The sequence below is a fragment of the Ahaetulla prasina genome, chromosome 13 (assembly GCF_028640845.1).
Source record: "Ahaetulla prasina isolate Xishuangbanna chromosome 13, ASM2864084v1, whole genome shotgun sequence".
Classification (NCBI taxonomy): Eukaryota; Metazoa; Chordata; class Lepidosauria; order Squamata; family Colubridae; genus Ahaetulla; species Ahaetulla prasina.
In genome coordinates, this window is record NC_080551.1 from 1,198,015 (window position 1) to 1,224,300 (window position 26,286).

General features: G+C 47.8%; 1 protein-coding gene across 3 annotated transcripts in view; it reads right to left on the minus strand.

Annotated features, from left to right (window-relative positions):
* Window positions 1–25,524, minus strand: part of SEMA4B (semaphorin 4B) — a 40,156-nt gene extending 14,632 nt beyond the window's left edge. Inside the window, exons 1-4 of one of the 3 annotated variants that reach the window (XM_058155824.1) lie at window positions 25,310–25,524; window positions 1,096–1,259; window positions 549–611; window positions 259–357 (exon numbers count right to left, since the gene is read on the minus strand). In XM_058155824.1, the coding sequence (XP_058011807.1) occupies window positions 259–357; window positions 549–611; window positions 1,096–1,259; window positions 25,310–25,412 (429 nt within the window). In that variant the 5' untranslated portion in view covers window positions 25,413–25,524. Of the gene's footprint in view, window positions 1–258; window positions 358–548; window positions 612–1,095; window positions 1,260–25,305 lie in introns of all 3 variants that reach the window. The other 2 variants (XM_058155826.1, XM_058155825.1) reach the window with 2 other exon arrangements.
* Between the last annotated feature and the right edge of the window lie 762 nt (window positions 25,525–26,286).

Below are 26,286 nucleotides of genomic sequence, written 5' to 3' on the forward strand. Positions count from 1 at the left end.
TCTGAAGATTATTATCTTAAACTAGATTAAAGACATGCAACATTTCAAGGGGGGTGGGCACTCTGAGTTTATTAATGCATAACAGGCAGGACAAGTGTAATAAGAAAACTGGCTCCGATTTAAAAAAAGTTAGCCTCATTGTTCTGTTCCAGCAAACATTCAACCATCTGCAACTAGTGATGGCCTCAGGCTGTGCCTTGCTAAGCCAAAGGAGAGCAACAATGAGGGCGGGGTGGGTGGGTGGGGGATGGTCCTCACAATGTAAGTGCAGGCAGGGCTGAAGGCGCTGGTCCCGCAGGTGTACAGATGGGTCTCATTCAGCTGCAGGAGGACCTTGATGTAGTTGTGGCAGTCTCTCTGCAAAGGGAGGGAGGAAGAGGAGGCGGCTTCACTCAGGACCAGCCAGCCACAGGAAGCCCCTGCTGGGTTTGGGCTGCTCTGGCTGCACTGGGAGGAAGAGGCAACGCCCCGAGGGGTCCCACTGGAATTGAGCACGGCTCTTCTTGCCAGAGTTTATCCCCACCCACCCACCGGCTGGCATTACCCACCTTAGGGTCCTTGCCCTTGAAGATGCACTGCTGTTTCTTTTCCTCCTCGGCGTGCCAGATTAGCTGCAGGAAGGAAAGCAGGCCGCCATCACTCGTCTGGCCTCTCCAGGACCATCCTTTTCTTGTAGCGGCTCCCCTCCAACCTCACCAAGCAATGCCAGTCATGGGCAAATTGGCATGCTCCATTCCAGGTCCAGACACTGAGAGGGAAGCAGCCCCGAGGCCAGCCACAAAGCCAATCTTTCCTGGTTTATCCAGGCAACTGCTGGAGGTGGAACCACAACCAGACCCTCCCCGTCACCCTCAGCGTTTCAAATATGGTGGCTGCGTAATGAGATGGCAGACAAGGGAAGCCACCCAGCTGATGGCTGGGAGGGGAGAGCGTTCTCCCCTCTACCAATATGGCACGGCTGCTCCTTCCAGCCTGAGGATCAAAGCCTGCCTTTCTGCCTTAGATGCTGCTAGTTAGGAACACCACCCCGGAGCTCTTTTGACTACCCCGCTGAAGCAGGGAAGGAGGCCTAGAGACCAGGGCATCTGAACTGACCTGCTGGTGCTGGGGCCCAGGAGAGAAGGCCCTGGTGTTCAGAGCAAGAAGCATCTCGCGGGCACCAACGTACAAGACCCGCCCATCTGGGCTCAGCATCATTGTGGTGTAGTTGGAGACTTCAGGCACCTGAAAGTTGCTCCACAGCCGCCTCCGAGGAGAATCTAGGGGAGCAGGAGAGATGACGGTGAGTGGATGCTGTGCCCAGGCAGCCTCCTGGGCATCTTTCTGGACCGGGATGCCCTATGCACGGTCACTCACGCACTCGTGACGTCTCGCCTGGATTACTGCAATGCTCTCTACATGGGGCTCCCCTTGAAGGGCATCCGGAGGCTGCAGTTAGTCCAGAATGCGGCTGCGCGGGTGATAGAGGGAGCCCCTCGTGGCTCCCGCATGACACCTATCCTGCGCAGACTGCACTGGCTACCTGTGGCCTTCCGGGTGCACTTCAAGGTTTTGGTGACCATCTTCAAAGCGCTCCATGGCATAGGGCCGGGTTACTTACGGGACCGCCTACTGCTACCGAATACCTCTCACCGACCCGTGTGCTCTCATAGAGAGGGACTCCTCAGGGTGCCGTCAGCGAGGCAGTGCCGTCTGGCGACACCCAGGGGAAGGGCCTTCTCTGTGGGGGCTCCCACCCTCTGGAACGAGCTACCCCCAGGACTTCGTCAGCTTCCAGACCTTCGGACCTTCCGCCGCGAACTTAAAACATACTTATTTATTTGCGCAGGACTGAGTTAGATTTTAAATTTACGGGTTTTAAATTGGGTTTTATTTTTATATATTTTTTAGTTATTGGGCTTTTAGAATAAGTTTTTTAATATTGTTTTTATGCTGTATTTATGTGTTTTTAAGTGCCTGTTAACCGCCCTGAGTCCCTCGGGAGATAGGGCGGTATACAAATATGATTAAATAAATAAATAAATAAATAAATCTAGCCTGCCAACAGTGACCACGTGCCTGTTTCCAACCAACAGTGGGTAGTATTGTTTCCACTGTGATTTACATCTGTTTGACATTCAAGAAGCTGCTGTGCAAATCGAGCATCACATTCAGAGGTGAGCAGGCTCTGTACCACATAAACCTCAGCATCGCTCACTTTTATTATGTCCCAAGTTTCCTCCCCCCAAATCAGAAGCATCTCGCGCTGTTGATCTGTGTATGCCCCCCTTGACCAAGCTGTGCCAAGGCTTGCCCAGAGTCTCCTCACGGTTACCGGGCAAAGCTGCTGCCTGTGGCACACTTGCAATGAAGGCTGCTAATGGATCCTCTAAGGGTTCCTCTGTTGGCAGCCGCAGCACAGAAAAGATGCCAAAGAGAGCAATGATGGCGACCCATATGCCAAAAGGTGAAGGGGCTGCATTCATGCCATTTTTAAAAAATATATTGCATGTCAGTGATGCTAAGAGACAGGAGACATATGTAGCAGATGTGAATTAAAATGCTCTGATCAAATACATGGTTTAAACATGTCAATTACATGTAAGGGTGGCAAAGAATGGAATGCAAGTCTAAAAGAACAAGTGATTTGATAGTTCACGATGGAAATTTGAGAAAATGTGTGAAGAACACAAGGGCGATGAGAAAGCATAAGTCATGAAAAGCACTAGAAGTTAATCTACCAAGGGACCGAAAGGAAAAGGGTGGGAAGCTGCTTGGACCATAGGGGGAAAAAATGACATTTTGAAGAACTACAGCCATGTGGCGTTTCTTGTGTGGGAAGTCTAAAAAAGTGAGTTTTGTGGCATTATGTAAGGAAACAAAGTAGGTAAGAGACGAATCATGAAACTAAGTTGCTTTAATAATATGCAAAGAGAGAAAACAATAGTTGCAAATAAAATAGCCAAACAATAAGCATATTTTTTAAAAAAGCAGAGAAAACACACAACTTGGATGGGGGAAAGGGAGGATTGTTTTGGAAGTGGGAGAGAAAAGGGCTAAAGAAGGAGCTACCTGAAGGGTAAATGGCATTAAAAATACAGGTGATAAAATGAGACAAAATTGAACTGTTTGAAGGAAAAAAATTGAGATTTATATTGGCAATAGCTGTTATTATTTCTTATACAACTGGAAGGATAACAAGAAGGAATGTAAAAGCTATGGGTTAGACACAGGGGTGAAATGCTCCCGGTTTGGACTGGATTGACTGATCCGGTAGCAATGGTGGCGGGTGGTTTGAAGAACCAGTGGCAAAAATCCCTCCCCCCCCATGCCCACCCAATGCCCAGTCGCCCACTTCCCCGCTTGCTGCTTCTTTTAAAAAATGCTTTTAAAAGGTAAAAAAAAGGCTCTGACAATGCCAGCTGACCTGCCTAATCGTAAGAGCCTTTTTTTTTACTTTTAAAAGCATTTTTTAACAACCTATTCGGCCACACGCTGTTCTACTTATCCCATGCCTCCTTTTGGCGTGCACTTCACGTGCGCACCTTGCATTTGGTGCGTAGTGCATACTGTGTATGTGCGCGCGCAGCGTGCACAGCCAGCGAACCAGTAGTAAATCGGTTCAGATTTCACCACTGGTTAGATAGCATCCCCAGCAGATGGATATGCAACTGGCTGACCAATTACGTTCAATGGAATTGCATCTTCATGGAAGGAAGCTGTTGTGTCTTGCCCGCCCTCAGAGCAGCCGGGGCCTTCTTATCTGATCCCGAACACGGAGGAATGTATGCCTCCCGGCCCCAGTCCTGGCTCCATGCCCAGACAAACTGCAGAAGAAGGAGCACCTCCCGGCCCCAGTCCTGACTCCATGCCCAGGCAAACGGAGCAGCTAGACCCCTCCCCCTCCTCCACAGTATGTGAGCCTGAGGAGGGTTTATTACCAACAGCTGATTGGAGTGACCCTCGCATCAGAAGATTGGAGAGGCGGAGGCAACAGAAGGAAGGGAGGGGCAGGCCTTAATGAGTGCTGAGTCATGGAGCCACACCCCATGGCCTATATAAAGGATCTGCTTTCTGGCAGTCTCTGAGTCAGGCAAAGTCGAACTTATCTTGCTGAAGTCACTTACTGGTCTCCTGCCTGCTCTGGGGACTTTGCTAGGACTTTGGGCAGAGCTGCAGAGGCAAGCCTGATTCGGATTTCCCTGACCCGGCCGTCAGCGGAGGAGTGGGACACGACATCAGCATACACAGGGGTACCTCAAGGTTCTGTCTTGAGCCCAGCACTCTTCAACATCTTAAGAGTTTTTTCCAGTGAGACCGGGCAACCTGGTCTACCCAAATATGGGATGGCGCCTACTGCTTCCACTTTTGCCTTTCAGTCCCAATCCAGGAGCCTTCACAGGCAGACGCTTTCGCGACAAACTATTTTAGTAAATATAATAATATTAGTAAATATTATTGTAAATATAAATTCAACACTCTTCAACATCTTCATAAAAGACCTAGATGAGGGGACAGAATAGGAACTCATCATGGGACCCAGATGGTTGGGGGCAAGATGCTGACTCTGTAAACTGCTTAGAGAGGGCCGTAAAGCATAAGTATAAGTGCCCTTGCTATTTGCAGATGACACCAAGTTGGGGGAAATGGTTAACACTTTGGATGATACACTCAAGATTCAGGACTTTGATGGATTTGAGCATTGGGCTCTATCCAACAAGATGCAGCTCAGTGGTGAGAAAAAATCCTGTTCTTAGGCAGGAAATACCAGATCCACAGGTACGGGATAGGCACTACCTGGTTCAACAGTAGGGCCTGTGAGAACTAGGTGTCCCGATGGACCACTTCTTGAATATGAGCCAGGAGTGTGCTGCAGCTGCCAAAAAAGCCAATGCAGTCCTAGGATAACAACCAAGGTCATGGGAAGTGACAGTACTGCTGCATTCCACACTTGGAATATTGCATCTGGTTGTGGTCACCACTATACAAAAAAAACGCCGAGGCACTAGAAAGAGTACAGAGGAGAGCAACAAAGATGATGAGGGGTCCGGAGGCTAAAACCTATGATTAAAGGAACAAGCTTAATGAAGAAAAAACTGAGGAGAGACATGATTGCCATCTTTCAGTATCTGAAGGACTGCCACAGCTTGCCTCCCAAAGTTGTGGGTACCACATCACTGGAGATTTTTTAAAAATGGACAACCATTTGTTCAAGATGGTATGAGGATTCCTGCCTTGGAAGATTTCTGAGGTTCCTACCAGCCCTAATATTCTATGGTGTGACTGGGAAACTATTGGATTACCGTATATACTCGAGTATAAGCCGAGTTTTTCAGCACGTTTTTTGTGCTGAAAAGCGGCCCCCTCGGCTTATACTCGAGTCTACCCTTGCAGAGTTAGTTGTAGTTGTAGGGTTTTTTGCCCTCGGGAACAGCTGGGCTGGCAGGACGAGCCCAAATGCTGCCGGCATGCTTTGCCAGCTCGGCCGGCTCGTTTTGGGGCGGCGGCTGGCCTCTGGCGTTTTCTTCCGCCGCTTTTTGATGGTGGCGGCGGCGGTGGTCGGCGGAGGGGGCGGGGGGCGGAGGGGGCGTTCGACATTTTCGCCCCCCTCTCACTCGTCCTCCTCTTGCCCGCGGTGGGGGCGGAGGGGGCGTTTGTCACTCTCGCCCTCCTCTCGCGGTGGGGGCGGAGGGGGCGTTTGTCACTCTCGCCCTCCTCTCACTCGTCCTCCTCTCGCCCTCGGAGGGGGCGTAGGGGGCATTTGTCACCCTCGCCCTCCTCTCCGAAAAGCCAAAATTGAGTGCGAAGCGGCAGTGGGGGTGGGTGGGTGGGGGGAGGCCGCCGTGAAGTGCCGGCTGGGGGAGCCCGGGAGCCAATCGCCCCGGTGGAAAGCGTGTGGCTTCTGCTCAGGCGACGGAGGCACGCCCCAGCTCGGGGCCAGAGTCCGGTGGAGCCTAGTGCGAAGTCCCAGGGCAAAAAGGGCTCCGGGGCGCGCGCCGCCGGTGTTGCGCGCTCAAGGCGCCCTGGCCGGGGGGATGCCTCTGTGCGGGCTCGGCGACTAGCCCGACCGCTTGGTGCATGGCCCAGCTATGGAGGTGGTGGACGAGACCGAGGCTCTGCAGCGCTTCTTCGAAGGTAAAGGCGAGCGCGGAGCCAGGCACGTTGCGCAGGTCGGGGAGGAGGGTGAAGCCAGCCCGCTTTCTTTCTCAGCTACTCTTGGATTTGCTGGGGGAGGGGAGATTAGCGGCACGTGAGGACGGCGGGCCCCGCCGCCTCGGGTAACGTGCGTTGCCTCGGGGACCTCAGGTGTGTAGTGGGAAAGGAAGAAACGAGGGGCTTCGAGCGAAGTGGATTTAGACTGACAGTCGCTTTGGAGGCTGAAACGGCGTCGAAGCAGCACTAGGAGGGCTCGCTGAGGGCGATGTCAGAAGGGGAATCAGATACTCCGCAACCTCCGCCTCGCGAGTGGCTTTTGGAACGATTCTCTTTCCCCTCCCGTTACCCCCCAAGCCCAGCGCGTATCCTCAAAATTGCACGCCTCAGTTCTTTATTTACTTTCTTCTCGCCCCTTGGCGTTTGACACACTCGCCCTCCTCTCACTCGTCCTCCTCTCACCCTCGGAGGGGGCGGAGGGGGCGTTTGTCACTCTCGCCCTCCTCTCGCCCCTTGGCGTTTGACACACTCGCCCTCCTCTCACTCGCCCTCTTTTCGCCTTTGGAAAAGATAGCTTGCCGGTCCACGGGTCTTGGCTCTATCTTTATTTTTTACATTGACCAGTAGCTGCCTCATTTCCCACCCTAGGCTTATACTCGAGTCAATAGTTTTTCCCAGTTTTTTTGTGGTAAAATTAGGTACCTCGGCTTATATTCGGGTCGGCTTATACTCGAGTATATACGGTATATATAATTATAATCTTAGGCCATGAGAGGCGACAATAAGCAGATTTTAGGAGATGCTTTGTAGCTTTGTACATTTGCTAATTTATAGATGGTGAATAAACTAGAAGTAGAGAATGTTTTGTATGACAATGGACTTCTTGGATGGTACTGAATGTAGAAAGAGCAGTAAAGGGTAGAAGTAAAACATGCATGAGAATGAATGCCATGCTTAGGGATGGTTCAACATTGAGAAGGCTCCAAGACAAGGAGGCATGATGTGCCTCTAGCTTTTTATTTGTGGATAAAGTACAAGGAATCCTTACAGTGACTGCAGAGATGTATTGGCTCTTACTTTTCCATGCAGAGGAGGCCATGTTGTTGGCTAAGAAACCAAATGAGCTGCAGCAAATATTATTAGATAATATTAAGTGAGAAGGAAGATGGATCTGAATAATAATGCATTTTTGTGGCTGAGAGCTGACATCGCCAAGAGGGCACATATCAATCAAACAGAAAACCAATTGGTTTCTGGAGAAACAGACACTCTGCCTTGCTGGGGCTTTTATTTCATTCTGTTTCATCCTATCCAGCTTCTCTCAGCCACCAGATGCCTGGTTAGGCTGTCTACAGCATCTCCTGCCTGGCCCACAGTAGAAGCATATTACTGGACGTCATCTGCATATTCATGATACTCTCCCACCCCGAACCAAGAATGACCTCTCCCAACAGTTCTATAGAAGTTAAACTCAATGAGAGGGAACACCGAGCCCAGTGGCCTCCACATCAGTCTGAGCACAGACAAACACTCCTTTCCACCCCAGAAATATCAACTGGAACCCCTTCTTAGCAAAAAGCAAAAGCATTGCCAAACAGAGTCCCTAAACCTTTTGATCAATGGTATCAAAATAGAAACCTAAAAGAAACACAGTCTTTTAAAGCAATATTTAAAAAGAAAATCTCCCCTAGATTCTAGGCAGCAAAGAGTTAAAGATTTGTTCAAGAACTCTATCTGATCATAGTCCGGTTTGGATTGAATTTGATCAGGAAAAGGAGGCTAGGAGATCATGGAGGTTGAATGAGAATTTGTTTAAATATGAACAAAATGTAAATGAATGTAAAAAGCAAATGAAAGAATTTTTTATTATGAATATGAAAAAAGAAACATCTATAGAGATGATTTGGGACGCTAGTAAGGCGTATATGAGAGGAAATCTTATACAAATGAATATTAAATATAAAAATAAATTGCAGAAAAAGAAAAAGGAATTGGAAGAGGAAATTAAAAAGAAAGAACAGTTATTGATAAATAGCCCAGGAAATAGTAAAATAAAAGAATCAATAAATATATTAAGAGGTCAGTTTAACATGTTGATGGCAGACCAAGTAGCAATTAGTTTACAATATGTAAAACATAATATGTTTAATAATGCCAATAAGCCAGGAAGATGGCTTGCTTATTTAATAAGGAAAAAACAGAAATCACGAACGATTGATAAAATAGAATATAGGGGTAAGGAAGTTTATCAAAAGAACTTGATTAAAAAAGCATTTTTAGAGTATTATAGTAAGTTATATACTAGGGATATGATTGATGATACAGAGATAGAAAGATATTTACAACAACAAAATATTTGTGAGCTTACAGAAAATCAAAGAGAAGAACTGAATCAATTAATTACTTCAGAGGAAATTTTGTTAGCAATTAAGCAACTTAAAATCGGTAAAGCACCAGGTACAGATGGTTTAACAGCTGTTTATTATAAAAATTTACAAAATGAGATGGTTGAACCACTTAAAGAGTTATTTAATAAAATTCAAATGGGAGGAGATGTTCCCCCTTCATGGAGGACAGCCTTTATTTCGTTAATACCGAAGGAAGATCGAGATGGTATTAAAGCAGAGAATTATAGGCCTATATCACTTTTAAATACTGATTATAAGATATTTGCCAAGATACTTGCTAATAGATTAATGCCAGTGATGAATCAAATAATTCATAATGATCAGTCAGGATTTATTAAGGGTAGGCAGATGAGATATAATGTGAGGCAAATTGTAAATTTACTTGAATATTTGGAACAAAACAACCAAGTCTCAGCGGGGTGCTTTTTTTTGGGTGCTGGAAAAGCATTTGATAAATTGGATTGGCAGGTTTTTTTTAAAGTAATAAAAAAAATACAATTTGGGGGTTATTTTATCCATGCAATTAAAGCAATATATCAGAAGCAAACAGCACAAATAATAGTAAATGGTGGGTTAACAGAAACTTTTAAAATTGGGAAAGGGACGAGACAGGGATGTCCCCTGTCTCCATTACTTTTTATTTTAACTTTAGAAATTCTTCTGAATAAAATACGTGGTTCCGATCGAATAAAGGGAATTAGAGTTAAACATCAAGATTATAGATTAAGAGCTTTTGCAGATGACTTGGTTATTACTATATCTCAACCAATATACTCAGCTACTGGTTTAAAAGATATAATTGGTCAGTATGGCAAAGTATCTGGATTTAAGGTGAATCAGCAAAAGACAAAGATAATAATTAAAAATATGAATATACAACAAAAAGAAGAGTTAGAAAGAACTACAGGTTTTGAAATCGTTAAAAAGGTTAAATATTTAGGAATATATATTACAGCTTCAAATGTCAAATTATACAAAAATAATTATGAGGTATTGTGGCAGAAGTTATGGAAAGAAATGGAGAGTTGGAAGAAGTTACAACTATCCCTGTTGGGAAGAATAGCGGCTATAAAAATGAATGTTTTGCCCAGGTTTCTATTATGATACCCGTGCTTAAGAATGACATCAAATTACAGGAATGGCAAAGGGGTTAATAACTTTGTATGGATGGGCAAAAAGCCAAGAATAAAATAAAAAATAATGCAGGATATAAGGGAAAGGAGGGTCTTAAAATGCCTAATTTAAAATTGTATTATGAAGCAGTTGTCTTATCATTAATTGCTGATTGGATTAATTTGACTGAGGAAAGAGTTTTGAATATAGAAGGTTATGGTTTGTTATATGGGTGGCATGCCTATTTATTATATGATAAGAAAGTAGATAAAATATTTAAAAATAATATAATCAGAAATGCATTATTGAGGGTCTGGAGGAAATATCAATATAAATTAGATGGAAAGATTCCAATATGGACAATCCCGAGACACATGATAGAAAATATAAATATATATCAAAAGATGGAGGTAGTTACCTATAAAGAACTTCTTTGTATGGAAAAGGGGGAATTATAATTAAAATCCAGAGAAAAGATGGGGGAAGAAGGGAAAAATTATACATGGTTCCAATATGGACAATTACAAGCTAGATGGAAACTAGATCAAAAAATAGGTGTTAAGCAAACTGAGGATAATTTGTTAAAACAAATGAGAGATCAAGGCCAACAGCATATTAAGAGATTGTATAATGTATTAGTAGAAATAGACTCAGAGACTGAACTGGTTAAGGATTGTATGATTAAGTGGGCACAAAATTTTCAGCAACCAATAATGTTGGAAACTTGGGAAAGAATTTGGGTGAGGAATGTTAAATTTACACAAGCGCAAAGAGAAAAATTTTATAAGATGTTTTATAGATGGCATTTAGACCCCAAAAGTTGTCATGTATGTATCCTAATGTACAGGCTAAATGTTGGAGATGCGATTGTGAAGATGCCACTTATTACCATATATGGTGGACTTGTAAAAAAGTTATAGCATTTTGGATTAAAGTATGGTGGATCATGCAGAATATTTTGAAAAAGATTAAGTTTACTCCGCAGTTCTTTTTACTAGGAATAATTATGGATTGTACAGCTATAGAGACTAAATTGATTTTGAACTTAATAACAGCCGCAAGACTTTTGATTGCTCAATATTGGAAGAAAGAAGAATTACCTACAATTGAAGAATGGACACTTAAAGTATCAAATCTGGCAGAAATGGCAAAAATCTCTGCTTATTTGAAAGACTATACACAAGAAAAATATATTTTAGAATGGAAAATGTGGATTGATTATATTCAAAATAAGTATCACATAAAAAATATCAAATAGCATATGAGTAAATTTAGGAAATATTTTGTATTAGATATATTTCTGAAGGAGAGGGGAATAGAGAGTGTGATTAAGTGTGGAGTGACTAGAGATTATAATTTAGGAATTATTTTAGATTATGATTGTTAGTTTTGATACCCTGCATTTTGTTCTGGGAAGTCGGGGTGGGGGCGGGGGTATGGGGAGGGAATTGGGGGTGGAGGCTAGAGATGGAGTGATGGTGAATGTACAGGGATTATTGAAGATGTATAAATATAATTAATGTAGGGTCGGGTCTGCCCAGTTACCATTTTAGAATGGTGAGGAGGGAGAAAAGAGAGAGTAGGAGGTAGGAAAGAGGAGAAGAGGAAGGAAGAGGGGTAGAAGAGGGAGAAGGAAGGTGTAGGGTGGAGGGAGGAGAGGATGTAGATAAGAGAAGGAGAGGAAGGTTTGGAAAGAAGGCAGAAGAAGGTAGAAGAGGGAAGAGAGTTAAAAAGGGGGGTGGTGACTGGGCAAGCCCGACTAATTGTATATAATTGTACATTGGATGAATTATTTGATATGAATGTAAAAATAAAATTTTATAAAAAAAAAAAAAAGAAACCTAAAAGCAACAACACTGCTGCACTTTCTCCATTCGGGATTTCTTGGAGATAATCCACAAGAGCAAATAGTCACGTCTGTTAGTATCTAAGTCTGGATTCTGACTGCATTGGATCCGGATAATCCATTTCCCCCTATAAAAGGTAAAGGTTCCCCTCACACATACGTGCTAGTCATTGCCGACTCTAGGGGGCGGTGCTCATCTCCGTTTCAAAGCCGAAGAGCCAGTGCTGTCCGACGACATCTCCGTGGTCATGTGGCCGGCATGACTCAATGCCAAAGGCGCACAGAACGCTGTTACCTTCCCACCAAAGGTGGTCCCTATTTTTCTACTTGCATTTTTACGTGCTTTCAAAACTGCGAGGTTGGCAGAAGCTGGGACAAGTAACGGGAGCTCACCCAGTTACACGGGAGCACTAGGGATTCAAACCGCTGAGCTGCCGACCTTTCGATCGACAAGCTCAACATCCTAGCCCCTGAGCCACCACGTCCCTTATTTCCCCCTGTAAGCCTTGACAAAAACTATCGTTGAAAAGGGAAGGCTGGGGACAGTTACTTATTTTATCAAACTTTTAGACTGCTCCAATCATAAACTAACTCAGGTTAGAAACAACAGAATACAAAGCATACAAAAAACAAATCCATAAAGCACAAGGCTAAGATTCAGGAATAAAACCTAATCAACACCCGCATTTTAAAAAAGAAACGTCACCCCAGACCCTGTTCAAATAGTTTGCAGATGTTCTGACTCCCAAAAGGGAGAAGTCAGTGTCTGCACAGATGCTAACCCAAAGGAGGAGGGGGTGCCAGAGAAGACAAACGGCAACACCTGTGTGAAAGAAGGCAGAGATCACCCACCCTAGTTGATGATATCAGTTAAGCAGAAGGTGGTCCCACAAATAACAAGGCCCTGAACCTTTAAACAAACAGTGAGGAGTGTTGTGGCTCACATGACAACGCTGGGGTGAAAATCTGAAAGCCAGCGTTCAAAACCCGGGTGCTGCTGTGTGATGGGATGAGCTCCCATCCTTCACTCCAGCGCCTGCTCATTTAGCAGTGTGCAAAACAGGTAGATAATAGATAAGTTCAGGTGGATAAATAGATACCGCTTGGATGGGCACATTAATGAGCCTCCAACCAGGCATTCCCTGGGCAACAGTGATGTCACCAGCGAATCCTTTCAACCCAGAAGCACCTCAGTGCTTGAAATAGCAGCAAGTTTGTTGTGCGGCAACAAACAGCACTCTAAAGTGCCTGCTAACCAGCAATGTGATGCAGGCACAACAAGAAGCACCAGGAGACGCTGCATTTTGGACTAGTTGTAGCTTCTGAGTTATCTTCAAGGGCAGCCTTCAATGTTTAGCACATTGCAACAACTCATCTGAAGAAGTCAAGGACACACAAGCAATTATGAGTATCCTGTTTGTTGGTCAATCTATTCTATTTGGTTCTAGGAGGAATTTATCATACACCACCAGATGTTGTGTAAAGTCTCTCAAGGGCACAGCTGCTACATCAGCCAGAGTTGCAAGTCTAAGATTCCCTTTATGAACCAGTTTGGTAAGGGACAGTGAGATTCTATCTAGATTGTGGTTTCTTAAACTTTTTCCTGTCAGGATCCCTTCTCATTTTTAAAAATTATGGAGGACCCACAAACAGCTTTTGTTTGGATTATATTTATATCTGGTGAGACCAAGAAAAGGCCTTCTCCCTCCCTATGGAAGCCCATTCCCCCAGAGATAAGATTGGCCCCCATCTTGCTACTTTTCCAAAAGGCCCTGAAGACACGGTTCTGTCATCAGACCCGAGAACCCCAGGCTGAGCTGGAGCCAAGCAAGTGGCTAGTGTGGTTGGGTTTATTGCTGCCATGCAGTGGGGATGGTGGTGTCTTATGTGTTCCATGTTGTGGATTGTTTATGCTGGAAGCTGCCCAGAATCACCGTGTGTGGGGGATGGCCGATCATGCTGGGACTGAGCCTCAATCCATCTCCTCTACCAAACCTAAACAGCCTCCGGGAACCCAGACGGCATTTCAATGAACTGAGGTCAAAACGTAAAGTTGTATTTGAAAAGGACCCTGTATCTGCCGATGACCTTCCCCAGTGGCCTCCTGCAAATGTGCAATAGGAGCTCGTGGAGCCCTGCAGCACCTCACAACTGAGGAACCAGGAGCTCACTCTCTCCCCCCCCCCACCGTTACTAGTTGGACACAAACAAAGCCCCAAAGCATGTAAAGGAGAACGATCCCCAATCCCCATGAGAGGAGGAAAGAAGGAAGCCATCGTCATCAGTGAGAGAACAAGGTTCATCCTCCCTCCCTCCCTCCCTCCCTCCCCCTCCACAGCTACAGTAGTTGTCATGTTTATGCCCAAGCCTGAAACTCAGCTGAAATAGGCCCAGGGAATCCATTTTCTGTAGAATTCTCTGAAGTTGTAGTCCTCAACAATCTTCCCTGGGGATTGCTCTAGATTTATCCAAATCAAAGATCAATCTGGACAAATTTGTCCAGATTCATTGTGGATGGCATTTTTATGAGTGGGCCCACCACTGCCTCTCTTTTGGAAGACGGCGGCTCCCTTCCACTTCACCTTCTCCCTGGAGCCTTCTGCTTCTTGACTCGATGGGGTAGTGCCAGGACTGCACAGGAGGCTGGTACTTCCTTAGGAGGAAGCTCATCCCAGGCCATCAAAGCCTCAAAGGCCAGACCGAAGCAGGAAAGTGATTCCACAGACTGACCAGGTCTCTGCTTGGCTGAGGGAGGCTCCAGTCACAAACTCTTGCAAACCGGCCCGAACTTCCTCTCCCTCCCTCTGACCCTCCAGCTAGTCAAGGAGGAGCCAGCAGAAGGCATGCAATCTAAGGGCTTCCGGGTACCTTCTCCAAGGTCATCTCTCTGGCTGAACACACGGGGCAAAAGGCTGAGAATCTCAGCTCTTTGTACAGTACTGGCATTATGGCTTTTGTTTTTCCCTTTTTTTAACTTGTATTCCCCCAACCAAAAATCAGTCATGTAAGGAAATACGCAGAAAATATTAATGTTTCACCACACTTATTACCATTGAGTGCATATGTGGAGAGGCAGTGTGCTGTGGGGGTTAAAGACGCCAGGCTAAAAACCAGCAGATCCTGCATCTCACGTCCTCCTGAGGCTCAAAGCTCCTGGGCCAGTCACAATCTCTCAGATCTTGGAAGAAACAGGCAAAGGAAAGCCACTTCCAAAAAACTGTAGGGTCTACTCCAAGCAATGGCTGGGAGCAACTCTGACTTAAGGGCAACAAAAAAAGGGGAGGGGGCTGCATATGGGCTCCTACCTATCTTAATCGGATCACCTGATGCTAGCGGTGCCCTAGGTCTGGATGCTGTCATGGCACCTGGACTTTTTTAGGGGGGGGGGATTTTAAACTGCTTCAGGGCTTACCCAAGTAGCTTTTTCAGCCTGAGCAAGTTGGCTAGGGGGACCACATATATGTTCCCAGACCAGGGGTGAAATGTAAAATTTGTTACTACCGGTTCTGTGGGTGTGGCTTGGTGGTAGTGGTGGTAATGTGACTGGGTGGGTGTGGCCAACTTTTTTTTTTACTTTTAAAAGCATTTTTTTCTACAACCTCTTTGGCCGAAGAGGTTGTAAAAAAATGCTTTTGAAGGGTTCTGACGATCCCAGGTGAGCCACGCGATAATCAGAGGCTTTTTTGTTATTTTTAAAAGCATTTTTTCAGCTGCATAACAGCCTGAGATGCAATGAGGACAGAGCAGCCTTCCCGCCTTTCTCTCTACTGAAAGAAAGAGAATCAAAGCATCACTGCAACTATTCTGCCAAGAAAAGACAAGAGACGCAACCGCTCTGGCTACTCAAGTCTAGTGAAGGCAGAAAAACCAAAACTGACCCTGGCTGGGCCACCAGGGAGCCTGTGGAGGAAGAGGGGCGGAAGGAGGCACATTTAGCCTTGTGGAAAGAGAACTGAAGCCCTCAGGGTGGACTCTCAAGGATGTCACACACACACACACCCCCAACAAGGCCTCCTGCCTCTTTTTGGAATGGGGGTTGCAGAGAGGCAGCTTTAGAAGCCCTCAAAGGCTGACGCTTGAGGAAGAACCTTTGAGAGAGGAATGGTTACCCCAGGAGACGGAGTCCCCTTCCTGCAGGGCTCTGAGGAAGCTAGAGAGCAAGTCATGGGGATCCCTTAATTGGACTTTAGCCCTCGGGACTTTTCCCCCGTCCCCATGGCCCAAATTCGCTCTGAGGCCAGACCGCAATGCTACCTCACATTCTTTCACATGGGCAGAGATGGGTGGATTTTCTGCCAGTCTTTCTCCTACACCCCCCCCCCCGCCAACATGATATGTGCTGGAGAAACCAGCCCCAGGTCTGGGAATCCAAGTTTTACTATTTATTTAGATTTAATTTAATTCTTATTATTCATTGTGTGTTTCTGGTGATAGGATTATTGATCTCCCAGGGGACAGGTAGCCTTATGAAATTACTTCACAGGTACTACAATGCAGGGGCAATCTGGGCAGTAACCCAGAGATTATTCTGTCAGTGAAAGAGAAAATCAATAGCTCAAATCAAGCAAAGCACCTTCCAAAAATCTGCCCGAATGATGGATTAGAAGAGCAGGTCAGAAACCCAAAGCTCTCTCACAGGGTTTTTTTCCCACCTGAAGCCATTTCCCTCAGTAATTTATAGTGTTGGAAGTGACCACAAGGATCATCTAGTTTAGCCCTCTGCAAAGTGCAGAAAAACCCTTTAGACTTCCGGAGATGGGGAACCTGCAACTTCCACAGGTAAAGACTTCTCTGCAAAGGAGGTGTCGTGTCCCACTCCTCCGCTGACGGCTGGGTCCGGAAATCCGAATCAGGCTTGCCTCTGCAGCTCTGCCCAAAGTCCTAGCAAAGTCCTCAGAGCAGGCAGGAGACCAGTAAGTGACTTCAGCAAGATAAGTTTGACTTTTGCCTGACTCAGAGACTGCCAGAAAGTAGCTCCTTTATATAGGCCATGGGGTGTGGCTCCATGACTCAGCACTCATTAAGGCCTGCCCCTCCCTTCCCTCTGTTGCCCCCGCCTCTCCAATCTTCTGATGCGAGGGTCACTCCAATCAGCTGTTCTTGGGAGTAAACCCTCCTCAGGCTCACCTGCTGTGGATGAGGGGGAGGGGTCTAGCTGCTCCGTTTGCCTGGGCATGGAGTCAGGGCTGGGGCAGGGAGATGCTCCTTCTTCTGCAGTTTGTGGGGGCATGGAGCCAGGACTTGGGCCGGAAGGCATACATTCCTCAGTGTTGGGGAGCAGGTAAGAAGGCCCCGGCTGCTCTGAGGGCGGGCAAGACACAACAGGAGGGCTCTCCTTTGGAGGAACTTTTTCCTCCTGCTTACATGAGATCCGGACAGCTGCAACCTGTGCCCAAGACTTCTGGGGCTACTTTCTGTGACCACGGATGGTGGCTCCTGACCTTCTTCTCTGGACCTTCTGCTTGTCCCCCTGGACAAAACTGTCAGGTCCTGCATATTCTTTGCTGTTCTTCACTTTCAGGGACGCACACACAGGCACACAGGAGCCTTTGCCCATACTAATACATTCTGAGGAGAATGACTTCACGGGTTTTGGAGAGCTGCTTCTGCCCCTAATCATTTGGCCACGTACAGGGTCTCTTTTCTTCCCCCCCCCCCCACAACCCCTTGCCCTTGTGCGCCAGGAACAACAGGAGAAAAAGACATCCTCCCTCATCGGGCAACGTCTAATATCCTTTGGGCCCCCAACCCTAAATCCTGCACCCCTTGCTTATATAAAGCAGCAGCAAACAATGAAAACTACTCCAGCTAAGCTTGGAAATATTCTGGAATTATTAGACCAAGAGGGGGAAGGTCTAGACAGATGATCTCAAATTCTGTGAGCAGTGGCACTAACATAAAAATGACCAGTTTTTATTTTAAGAGACACTATTTGTATTCCCTCATGCTGAATCAAATGCAGCCCCTACCCCAGCTCTTGCTCACCCCACTGCAGGACCCTGCGGGATGGAATATGTGGGGGCTTCAGGCAGGGATTACATGGCCTGCTGCCCCTCTCCTCCTCGGGGATGGCCTGGCTCATCACTTAATTCAGCAAAAGGGATGCCTGGCCCAGCAATTCAAGCCCCAGGTGGTCTTGGCCTCGGATCGACCGAGCCAGCCCAGCTGCCAAGCGGAGCCAAGCAGCAGCAGCTCAGGGGTTGGCTGGGCTGGCAGCTGGGCCTCTAAAGCTTTTCAGAGCTGGATCCAAACACTGCAGGACGGTGCCTCTGCTCCAGGTGGAGCCTCACAGCCACCTGGCAAGGAGTGGTTGAGGGTATTACTCCCTGGCATTCAAAATAACAGAGGGGAGGGGCGGACTCCTCCAGCAACATGGTGGCTTTGAAGCCTGACTGAGGCCCCCACCCAGCGGGACTTCGGCACTGCCCCACCTGGAAGGGGAGGCCTGCCCACTGACCTTGGCAGACCTGCTCTGTGCCAATCCTGCTTTGGGCTGGAACCTGTTGGGACTGACTGCAGCAAGTCTGTGCTTGGTTATTAGTGGATGGCTCCAGCTTGCTCTGCTCCAGGGAGGGCTGGCACGCCAAGGCCGGAAGCTCTCCCAACACGGGTGGCAAAACCCAGGCAAATCAGGCAGCTTTGTGCACGCCAAAGGACGGTGGCACAGCCCCATCCCGGAAGCACCCTGCAGCTGGCCGGATTCCCAGAGCAAGAAATGGATCTCTCTCCCAGCTTCCTGCAGGGGCCTCTTCAATGATGGTTTAATCTATCACAGGGACACAGAGTGCAAAGAGTGGCCTTCACTGCCCTCCACAGCCCCCATGAGAATCTGGTAGCCTCTGGCTGGCAGCCACACCAGATTCCACCAGGAGGCAGAGATTTGCACCAGGAGCAAGACCAAAAAAGACCTGCAACCAGGTTCCAGAAACCCTCCCCCCCAAAATAGCAGCGCTGGATGGTTAGATCCAGATTGTGTGATGGTCACCACAAAGCGTCCAACCACACCTGTGTTTTGTGAGAATAACTGGGGCTGTTTAGCCAAAGGTTCCTCCACAAGGAAAGACAGCTGAATCCACTGACCACCGATGTTCCACCTGTCTACTTTTCTAACTCACAGGCTTCTTAGGGTTGCACTGCTACAGACCAAGGAAGGGAACATTCTACGGGAAGAAATTCTTTAGGTAAAGAGAACTGCCAAAAAATAAAACCTGGAACTCATCGCTCGCCCTTCCAATGCGAAGCACCTCAGGAACAGTCCAAGGCAGCTCCGAGCTAAGAATTAAAACAGGTGCAAACTGAAGCACCAAAGGCTGAAGCAGGGAAGGTGGAAGCAGCGGAGAGGCTTCTGGGGCTCTGTCCGGAGTGAAGGGAAGGCACAAGGAAAAGACGGATACAGGAAGAAGGCCGAGTCCTCAGCTCTTCCTCTAACGATGAAGGAAAACAAGGAGGGAAGTCTCCTGGGGTTTTTTTTCCAGTTGTGAACAGGAGGCATGGTGTTCTGTTTCCCTCCCCCCAATACTCCCAACAAAGAGTCAGTCAAAGGTCTCCTTTTCTAATTTATTTATATAGATAAATGTCCTGGCCACGTCTACCCCCGGGCCTGCCAAGTTTCTGGAGATAATGAGGAAATTATAGATAAGGTCAGAATTACTCACGAATATATTCTTCCCTCCATTGATACAGTTTGCCCGCGCAAATTCATTGCTTTGTCCAAGACAAAAAACCAGGAAGTCCCGCCTCCTATTTATAGTCTCTGCAGATGTCATTGCATGACAATCATTCCTTGGCTTTATCCCAACGCTTCCTCTGCTGCGCGCGCCAGTCACGTCTGCGCAGTCTTGCATCACTCCAAAACTGTTCTTGGGGCGTTGCCAAATCAGGCTCAAGAGAATCAGGCCTTGCCGGCCCCTCCTCCTCCCTTTGAGTGGGTGCCAGGGAGGGAGAGGGCCCAAGAGAAGCAGGGCTTGCCAGGTCTTCTCCCTCACTTTCTGAATCATCTGAGTCCAGGAGTCCGGGTCCAGGAACCTGAGTCACAACACATGGCTTGGCAGAAATCAGCCTGGGTGTTTCAACAATATGTAAGGCCAACTCAATCTTTTGGACCCAGTGACCAGTTTAATTGCTCATGTGAATGCAACAGGTATAGCATATCTTGACTTCAGCAAAGATTTTAAGTGTCTCTCAAGTGATCCCAAAACGTGGGCTGGACTTTGCTACATGAAATGGGTAGATAGAGCCTGGCAGCTCTATGAACGAGAAGACAGTGTTGCGTGGTGCCCTGTGCCACACAGCCCATTTTAGGTTCTTTGCACTTCAACACATTTATAAAGGACTCGGATGAGGGGCTGGAAAATAGGAAAATAGCATTTGCAGATGACACAAAGACAAAGATCACAAACATTTTAGAAGATGGATCAAGACTGAAAACATTTTAAGATACAGAAAGTAGCAAAAGGAAATTTGACAGAGACAAATAATCCCCATCTTGCTGACCAAAGGGGGATACTATCTACCTTGATTCCAGCAAATCTTTTGATAAGGTGCCACAGGATATTTTCACAGACAAACTGCTTTGGACAGCACCACTCTGAGGAGGGTCCACAACTGACCCCACAACTGTACTTGGAAGACTCCAGGTGGAGCAGGGCAGGCAGAGCCAAGGGGTTCCCGCAATGATTTGTCTTGGAGCCGCTAGTACTCAACCTATCAATTCATGACCAGAATAAGGGCTGCTTATCACATCTGTGAATTTCAGGTAGTTCTCAAATTATGACCATAATGCAGCAGTTGTAAAGTGAACACTGCAGTTGTCACGTGAACCCACTGTTTGCTATGGCAGAGTTTTGCTGAAAACTGGGAGCAATTGCTGATTTTTGGCAAAATTATTATAAAATGTGGTCATATAACTGCAGGATGCTGCAAATGGCTATGTGGCTGTGTTATGCAGCACCCAAAATGCATTCATGTGACCACGGGGGAAGGGCATTGGAACTCTGTATGCGGGTCTTTTATAGGTAAGTCCTAACTCTGAACAGTCACTAAACAACTGGTCACAAGTCAGGACTACCTGTACACAAAATTGGGACACATGGCCAAAGCCCAGTACAATATATCAAGATTGTAATCTAATGTTGGAAGATCAGGCTAAGACAGACCTGGGCATTTACTGCCCGGGGGCCACATCCAGCCATTTAGCTGTCCCTGTGCGGCCTGCAGCATTGGCAGTGGGCAGAGTGGTATCTTCCCAGTAGCAGCATTGACAAGGGAGCAGGATGGGTGTGGATTTGACAAGGCAGCATGGGGGCAGGGCAGCTGTGACCCTCCACAATGGTTTCTCATGGGAAAATTAATTGTCCACATTTGGGTTAAAGGGAACAAGACATCCTTTAACAAGAAGCAAGAAGTGTTCAGTTTAGATATGTGTATATACAAGATGGGGTATTCATGATTTGGAAACAATAAGTGTGAGAAGATCTTGGGGTCATTGACAATAAGCTGCACCTGAAACTTGCCCAAAGCTGTAAAATACATCAATCCAAAGGTTTCTAATAGCTGAAAAGAAGTTAACAAGCATTTTCCAGAAGTGATTAGAAAAGGGAGTAGGCGAACCCAGTAACCTTTCAAAGGTGCCACGGGGCTTTGAGCAAGCTGGTTACTCTCTCATCTCCCAGAACTCTAAACCCAGAAACAACAACTATTGTAGTCTCCTCATGAGGAGTAGCTGCCTGGAGCACTTGTAGGCAATCTCAAATCCTCTCGCCTCCAGAGAAATTATGAAGAGCTGGTAGACTACAGGTAGTCTTTGACTTATGATGGCAATTGAGCCCAAAATTTCTGTTGCTAAGCGAGACAATGGTTAAATGAATTTTCTCCCATTTTACAACCTTTCTTGCCAGTTATTGAGTGAATCGCTGCAGTTGTTAGGTTAGTAATACAGTTGTTAAATCAAACTGGTTTCCCCATTGACTTTGCTTGTCAGAAGGTTGCAAAAGGTGATCTCATGACCCCAGGTCACTGCAAATATCATAACTATGAACCAGTTGCCAAGCGGATGAATTTTGATCAGGTGACCATGGGGATGCTGCAATGGTCCTGTGAAAAATGATCTTAAATCACTTTTTTCAGTGTTGTTATAATTACAAATGGCCAATAGAATGGTTGTAAATTCTACCTAATTCTAAGTACAGGGGGCTACCTGTACTTGCTGGCTCTTCCTTCCACTGTGATCATCAGTTCTGCTTTTAGCAGAGTCTGGCTGGTCAAAGACCCTAATAAAAGTATTTGCTTTCCATTGAGCCAGGTTCACAGGGTGCAATAGAGATGATACAGGATCTTGAGGTCATGACCTATGAGAACAGACGGAAGGAATCCGGGATGCTCAGTTGGAGGAAAAAAAGAAGACCTGGGGGATGTTATGAGAAATCTATGAATCTATGACTACAGAGCTATGAAGGGACCACAACAGACAGCAGGACTTATGAAAAGCATCCAAGTGTTTTGATGGATCACCAATTGGAGATGAGTCAACAATATGATGCAATGTGATTCAGTCTACAAGCCGACACAACCCCAGACTGCTTCAACGGAAGTACAGCATTAAGATCAAGATCAAATTCTATTCTGGATTGGTCTGATCACACCTAGAAGGGCAAGCACTGTATTTCAGCATCAGTGAAATGCTGTGGCATGATTGAGGGCTACAATTTAATAAAAAAGGAAATGGAGCCCTAGGTGGTTATGCCAATGCCATTCTGCAGGCAAGGAGAGGGCAAGAGAGAAATTAACTATAAACTCAAGTCTTCAGGTCCAGCTTGTTTCCCACCCATGTTATTGAAGGAATCACCAAACCCTTCTCTGTAGTCTTTGAAAACTCCTGGGGGTCTGGTGAGGTCCCAGATAATGAAAATGTCAATTTAATTTTCAAAAGCGGGGAGGAGACAACTTGGGAAACTATAAACCTGCCACCCTGATGCCCATCTTGGCAAAGTCTTCAAACAGATGATCAAGCAGCAGGTCTGTCCCCACTTGAATAGGCAGGAGCTAGCATGGACTTCTCTCCAACAAATTGGGCCAGGCTTACTTATTAAGTAGCTAGATTAATAAATCAGATCAGAGGAATGACACAGAATTATTTGGATCTCACCAAAACTTCCCACAACCTCCACAATGTTCTCCTTCAAAACAGGGTAAAATATGGCTTAGATGATACAGGTCGTCCTCTTACAACTACAATTTCTGTTGCTAAGCAAAACAGTTAAGTGAGTTTTGCCCCATTTTACAACCTTTGACACAGATGTTCCCACTGACTTTGCTTGTCAGAAGGTTACAAAAGGTGATCACATGATCCAGAGTCCCACAACTGTCATAAATATGACTCATATTTATAAATGACTAAATTGCAGCATCCTCACGGTCACGTGATCAAAATGCAGGTGCTTAACGGTTGTAAATGGGGAAAAATGGTTATAAGTCACTTTTTTCAATGCCATTTTAACTTTGAACGGTCACGTTGTAAGTTGAGGCTTACCTGTATCCCTCTTATACAGATTCAATTAGCTAAATGACCCAAAAGTGGTTGTCAATGGCTCCACTTCAGTGGAGGAAAATACTGAGAAGAGGGTTGTGCAAAGGCATTGTGGAAGCCCTGAGAAAACATCACAAAGGGCCGGCAGTTACATTGGCCAGGCAGGCCTCAGCAGCAGCTGGAGAAAGAAGACAGCAGCGGTCGACTGGGGATGGCTGGACAAGTCAAAGGGCAGAGATGGGGGGAGAGAGAGGCAAGTTGGGAAGTCGAAACACCCACTGAGGAGGTAAATGCAGGCAGCTGCCAGGTGCCCCAATGTTTATTATGCGACTTTGGTGCTGCTGCAAAGGCTGTCACTTTGAGGATCACTGCCACCTGTACAGCACCTTGTAATTTCAAATGGTTTCTGAATGAACTCTCATTGAGCAAGCAAGTTCAGCAGATGCCTGCAAAGAGGGAGGTATCTGGAACACAGAAGATGGGCAGACCCAGGACAAAACCCGGGGAGGGGGGTTCTAACCACAAAGGAAGCATCAGAACGTCTTTCCAGGAGGACCTACCGCTGCACTGTGGATCACCTGCCTTGGGAGTGGTAGACTCTTCTTCCCCAGAGGTGTTTAAAGAGCAGCCAGGTAAGCATCAGCCAGGATGCTGCAATATAGGATACCTGTTCTGGGCTAGGGGCTGGACTCCAATTTTAAGACTTGTATAATTGCACGAATGGCAGGGATAGTCCTCATCTTTTAGCAACAAGGCAATGTTGGCATTACAGTGAACTCCTGAAAGTGCAAAGTGGCCGTGTAGAATTCTTCAGAGAAGCAGCAAATTGTCTTCCCTGAGCAATATTGTGTCTGAACTCTCCTTGGATCATGCAAATTGTGGTGTGACACAGGCAAGCACTCACTTGAAGCTGCACTAGCCACTTTTACTCCAACTGGCCCCACCCTCTCTTGCATCCTGGAGGGGAACAAGCTTCAACAGCAGGCTGCAATTCAAGAACAGACAGCAGCCCACCCACCCAACCCCCAAGTCATGGTGCGTCCCCTCCCCGCCCGGGTTTTAAGTGTCCCATCCCAACCAGCAGCAGGTCAGAAACCCCTCCAGGAGAACCTTTTGTTTCAAGTCTGGTTTTGTCAGTGTGTACTTTGTTGCATGATGACTCAGAGAGTGCATTAAAGTAAACACTTCATAGCTTGTTCTTCTCCGTCCTGGGCGGAGAGTCCAAGTGCATAAGGAACGGAGGCCTGGACAAGCCACAAGCAACTACAAGCTGCTCTTTCTCTGTGATATTTAAACGGTCTGGTCCTTGCCGCTGAGCATTCTGGGAAAACTGAAAAACCAGCCTTCTTCGGGTTCAGTTTCTGTGGAATTACAGTTCTACTCTAACTTTGCATCATATTCCTCTGGAAGGAATTCACTGCCTGAGGAATGGAGTTCCTATGGAATATCCATCGATTTGTTGAAAAATATTTCGTGTCAGTTCATCAGAAAAAGAAAACCTGGCCACTTTATATACTCTTTTTTCATGGAATAAAAGTTGTCTACAGTCTTGTGCTTTTAGCTCTTTTTCTCCAAAACCCTCTTTTGTCTTGTTCTCGTAGTTACAGGCGCAGGAAGTTTAGGCTGCCGATTAAAAAGCCCCTCAAAGACCTCGCCGCTCCCTTTAAGGCGAGACAAAGCGATTCTCCCGGAGGACCGAGCCGTTCCCGGCCAACCAGGCTGGCTGGGTAGGCCCCGCTGCCCCAGGCGAGCCCGGCAGAGGCTCCGCGGCTCAGCAGGGAGTCGCGGGTGGCGCAGGCACCGCTCCCCCGGGGGCCGCTTCCTCAGGGGGCGAAGGCGTCGCGCCACGACCGGGCGGAGGGTCGAGATGCACGCTTGGGTGTTGGGGGGGCGGGCGGGGCGGTTGGGCCAATGCAGGCTTCTCAACACGCGTGTTAAGGCTGCGCCGAATGGAAACCGGGACCAGCAACTTCCCCTCCCGAAGACCTGGCGCCTTTCGCCCCTTGGCTGCTCTTGCGCGTCCCAAACGGCGGCCGGGCTGAGGGGCGGCCTGGGGGTCCCCAAAGCCCCGAGCAGCGGAAAAGGCCGGGCGGCCGCTGCGAGTTTCCCCTCCGGGGGGCCCAACCCGCCAAGCCCCGTTGCCAGAGCCCGGCTTGCAAACGCGCAAGGAGCGCCGAGTCCGCACGACCCTCGCCCGCCGCCGCAGCCGCCGCTCCTCCTTCGCGCCCCGGCTCGGTTGAGGCCGCGACTCCGCCCCGCCCGCCCGCCCGGACGCGGCTCACCTACCGTGGCCGAGGCTCAGACGGGGCACCGCCTCCCCGGGGGCGGCCGAGGGCAGCAGCGAGCCCAGCAGCGGCAACAGCAGCAGCAGCGGCGGCGGCGGCCCCATGGCGCGGGGGGCCCGGCGAGCGGCGAGGGCGGCGAGTGCGGGCGGCGGAGGGCAGCGGCGGCGCCCAACCCAGCTCGCGCTGCTCCAGCTGGCCGGGGCGGGCGTGGCGGCGCCTCCGCCTTCGGGGCGTGGCGGGCAGGCCTGTACCTGAGCAGCAGCAGCCGCGCCCGGCCGACCCTGCGGGGAGGGCGGAGCTGGGGCACCTGGCGCGCACCTGCCCGCCTCCGAGGGCGATTCCGCCGTGGCGGCGCCGGGCCGGGCCACCCCTGGTCGCTTTGGCCCCTCGAGATCCGCTAGTCGCTCACCCGCGCGCAGAATCCGGGGGCTGGAGGAGGCGAAAGTGAGGCTGTTGCGGAGCGCCTGTTAAGACCCCTTCGGGCAGGCAGACTCCGGCCCCTTCTTACTCTTTGGTCGTTTGTTTTCCCCCCGGAGCGGCCTCGATTCTTTCCAGCATCAGCCGCCCAGAGTCGCGAATTGTCCGACGGCTTCCTTTTGCAGATGCGCTACCTAAAACCGCCACTGGAGGCGCTGTTGGGAACCACGCCAGGTAAGGCCTGGCCTCTCCGCAAGAAAGCCGAACTCTTGAAACGAATAACATTTCAAAAGGGAACTTTTATTGGGAGAAAGTGATAGCAAGGAAAGCAAGGCAGGATCTGAAATTCCCTGCTCAGAACTGTTAGATTAGACGTTGCAAAAAACCCTCCCCTATGCCCAGTCATAGGTGAGGCTAGGTGAGCCAACCCACAGGTGTGAAGTTGTTGTGAGAACTCCCTGAGAAGGTGATAAAAACTGTTCTCAGGTGCCGCTTGGCCTGAGGCCAATCCCTCCCCCTCCCTCTCCCAAGCAGGTACATCAAAATGACAGAAAAAACAAA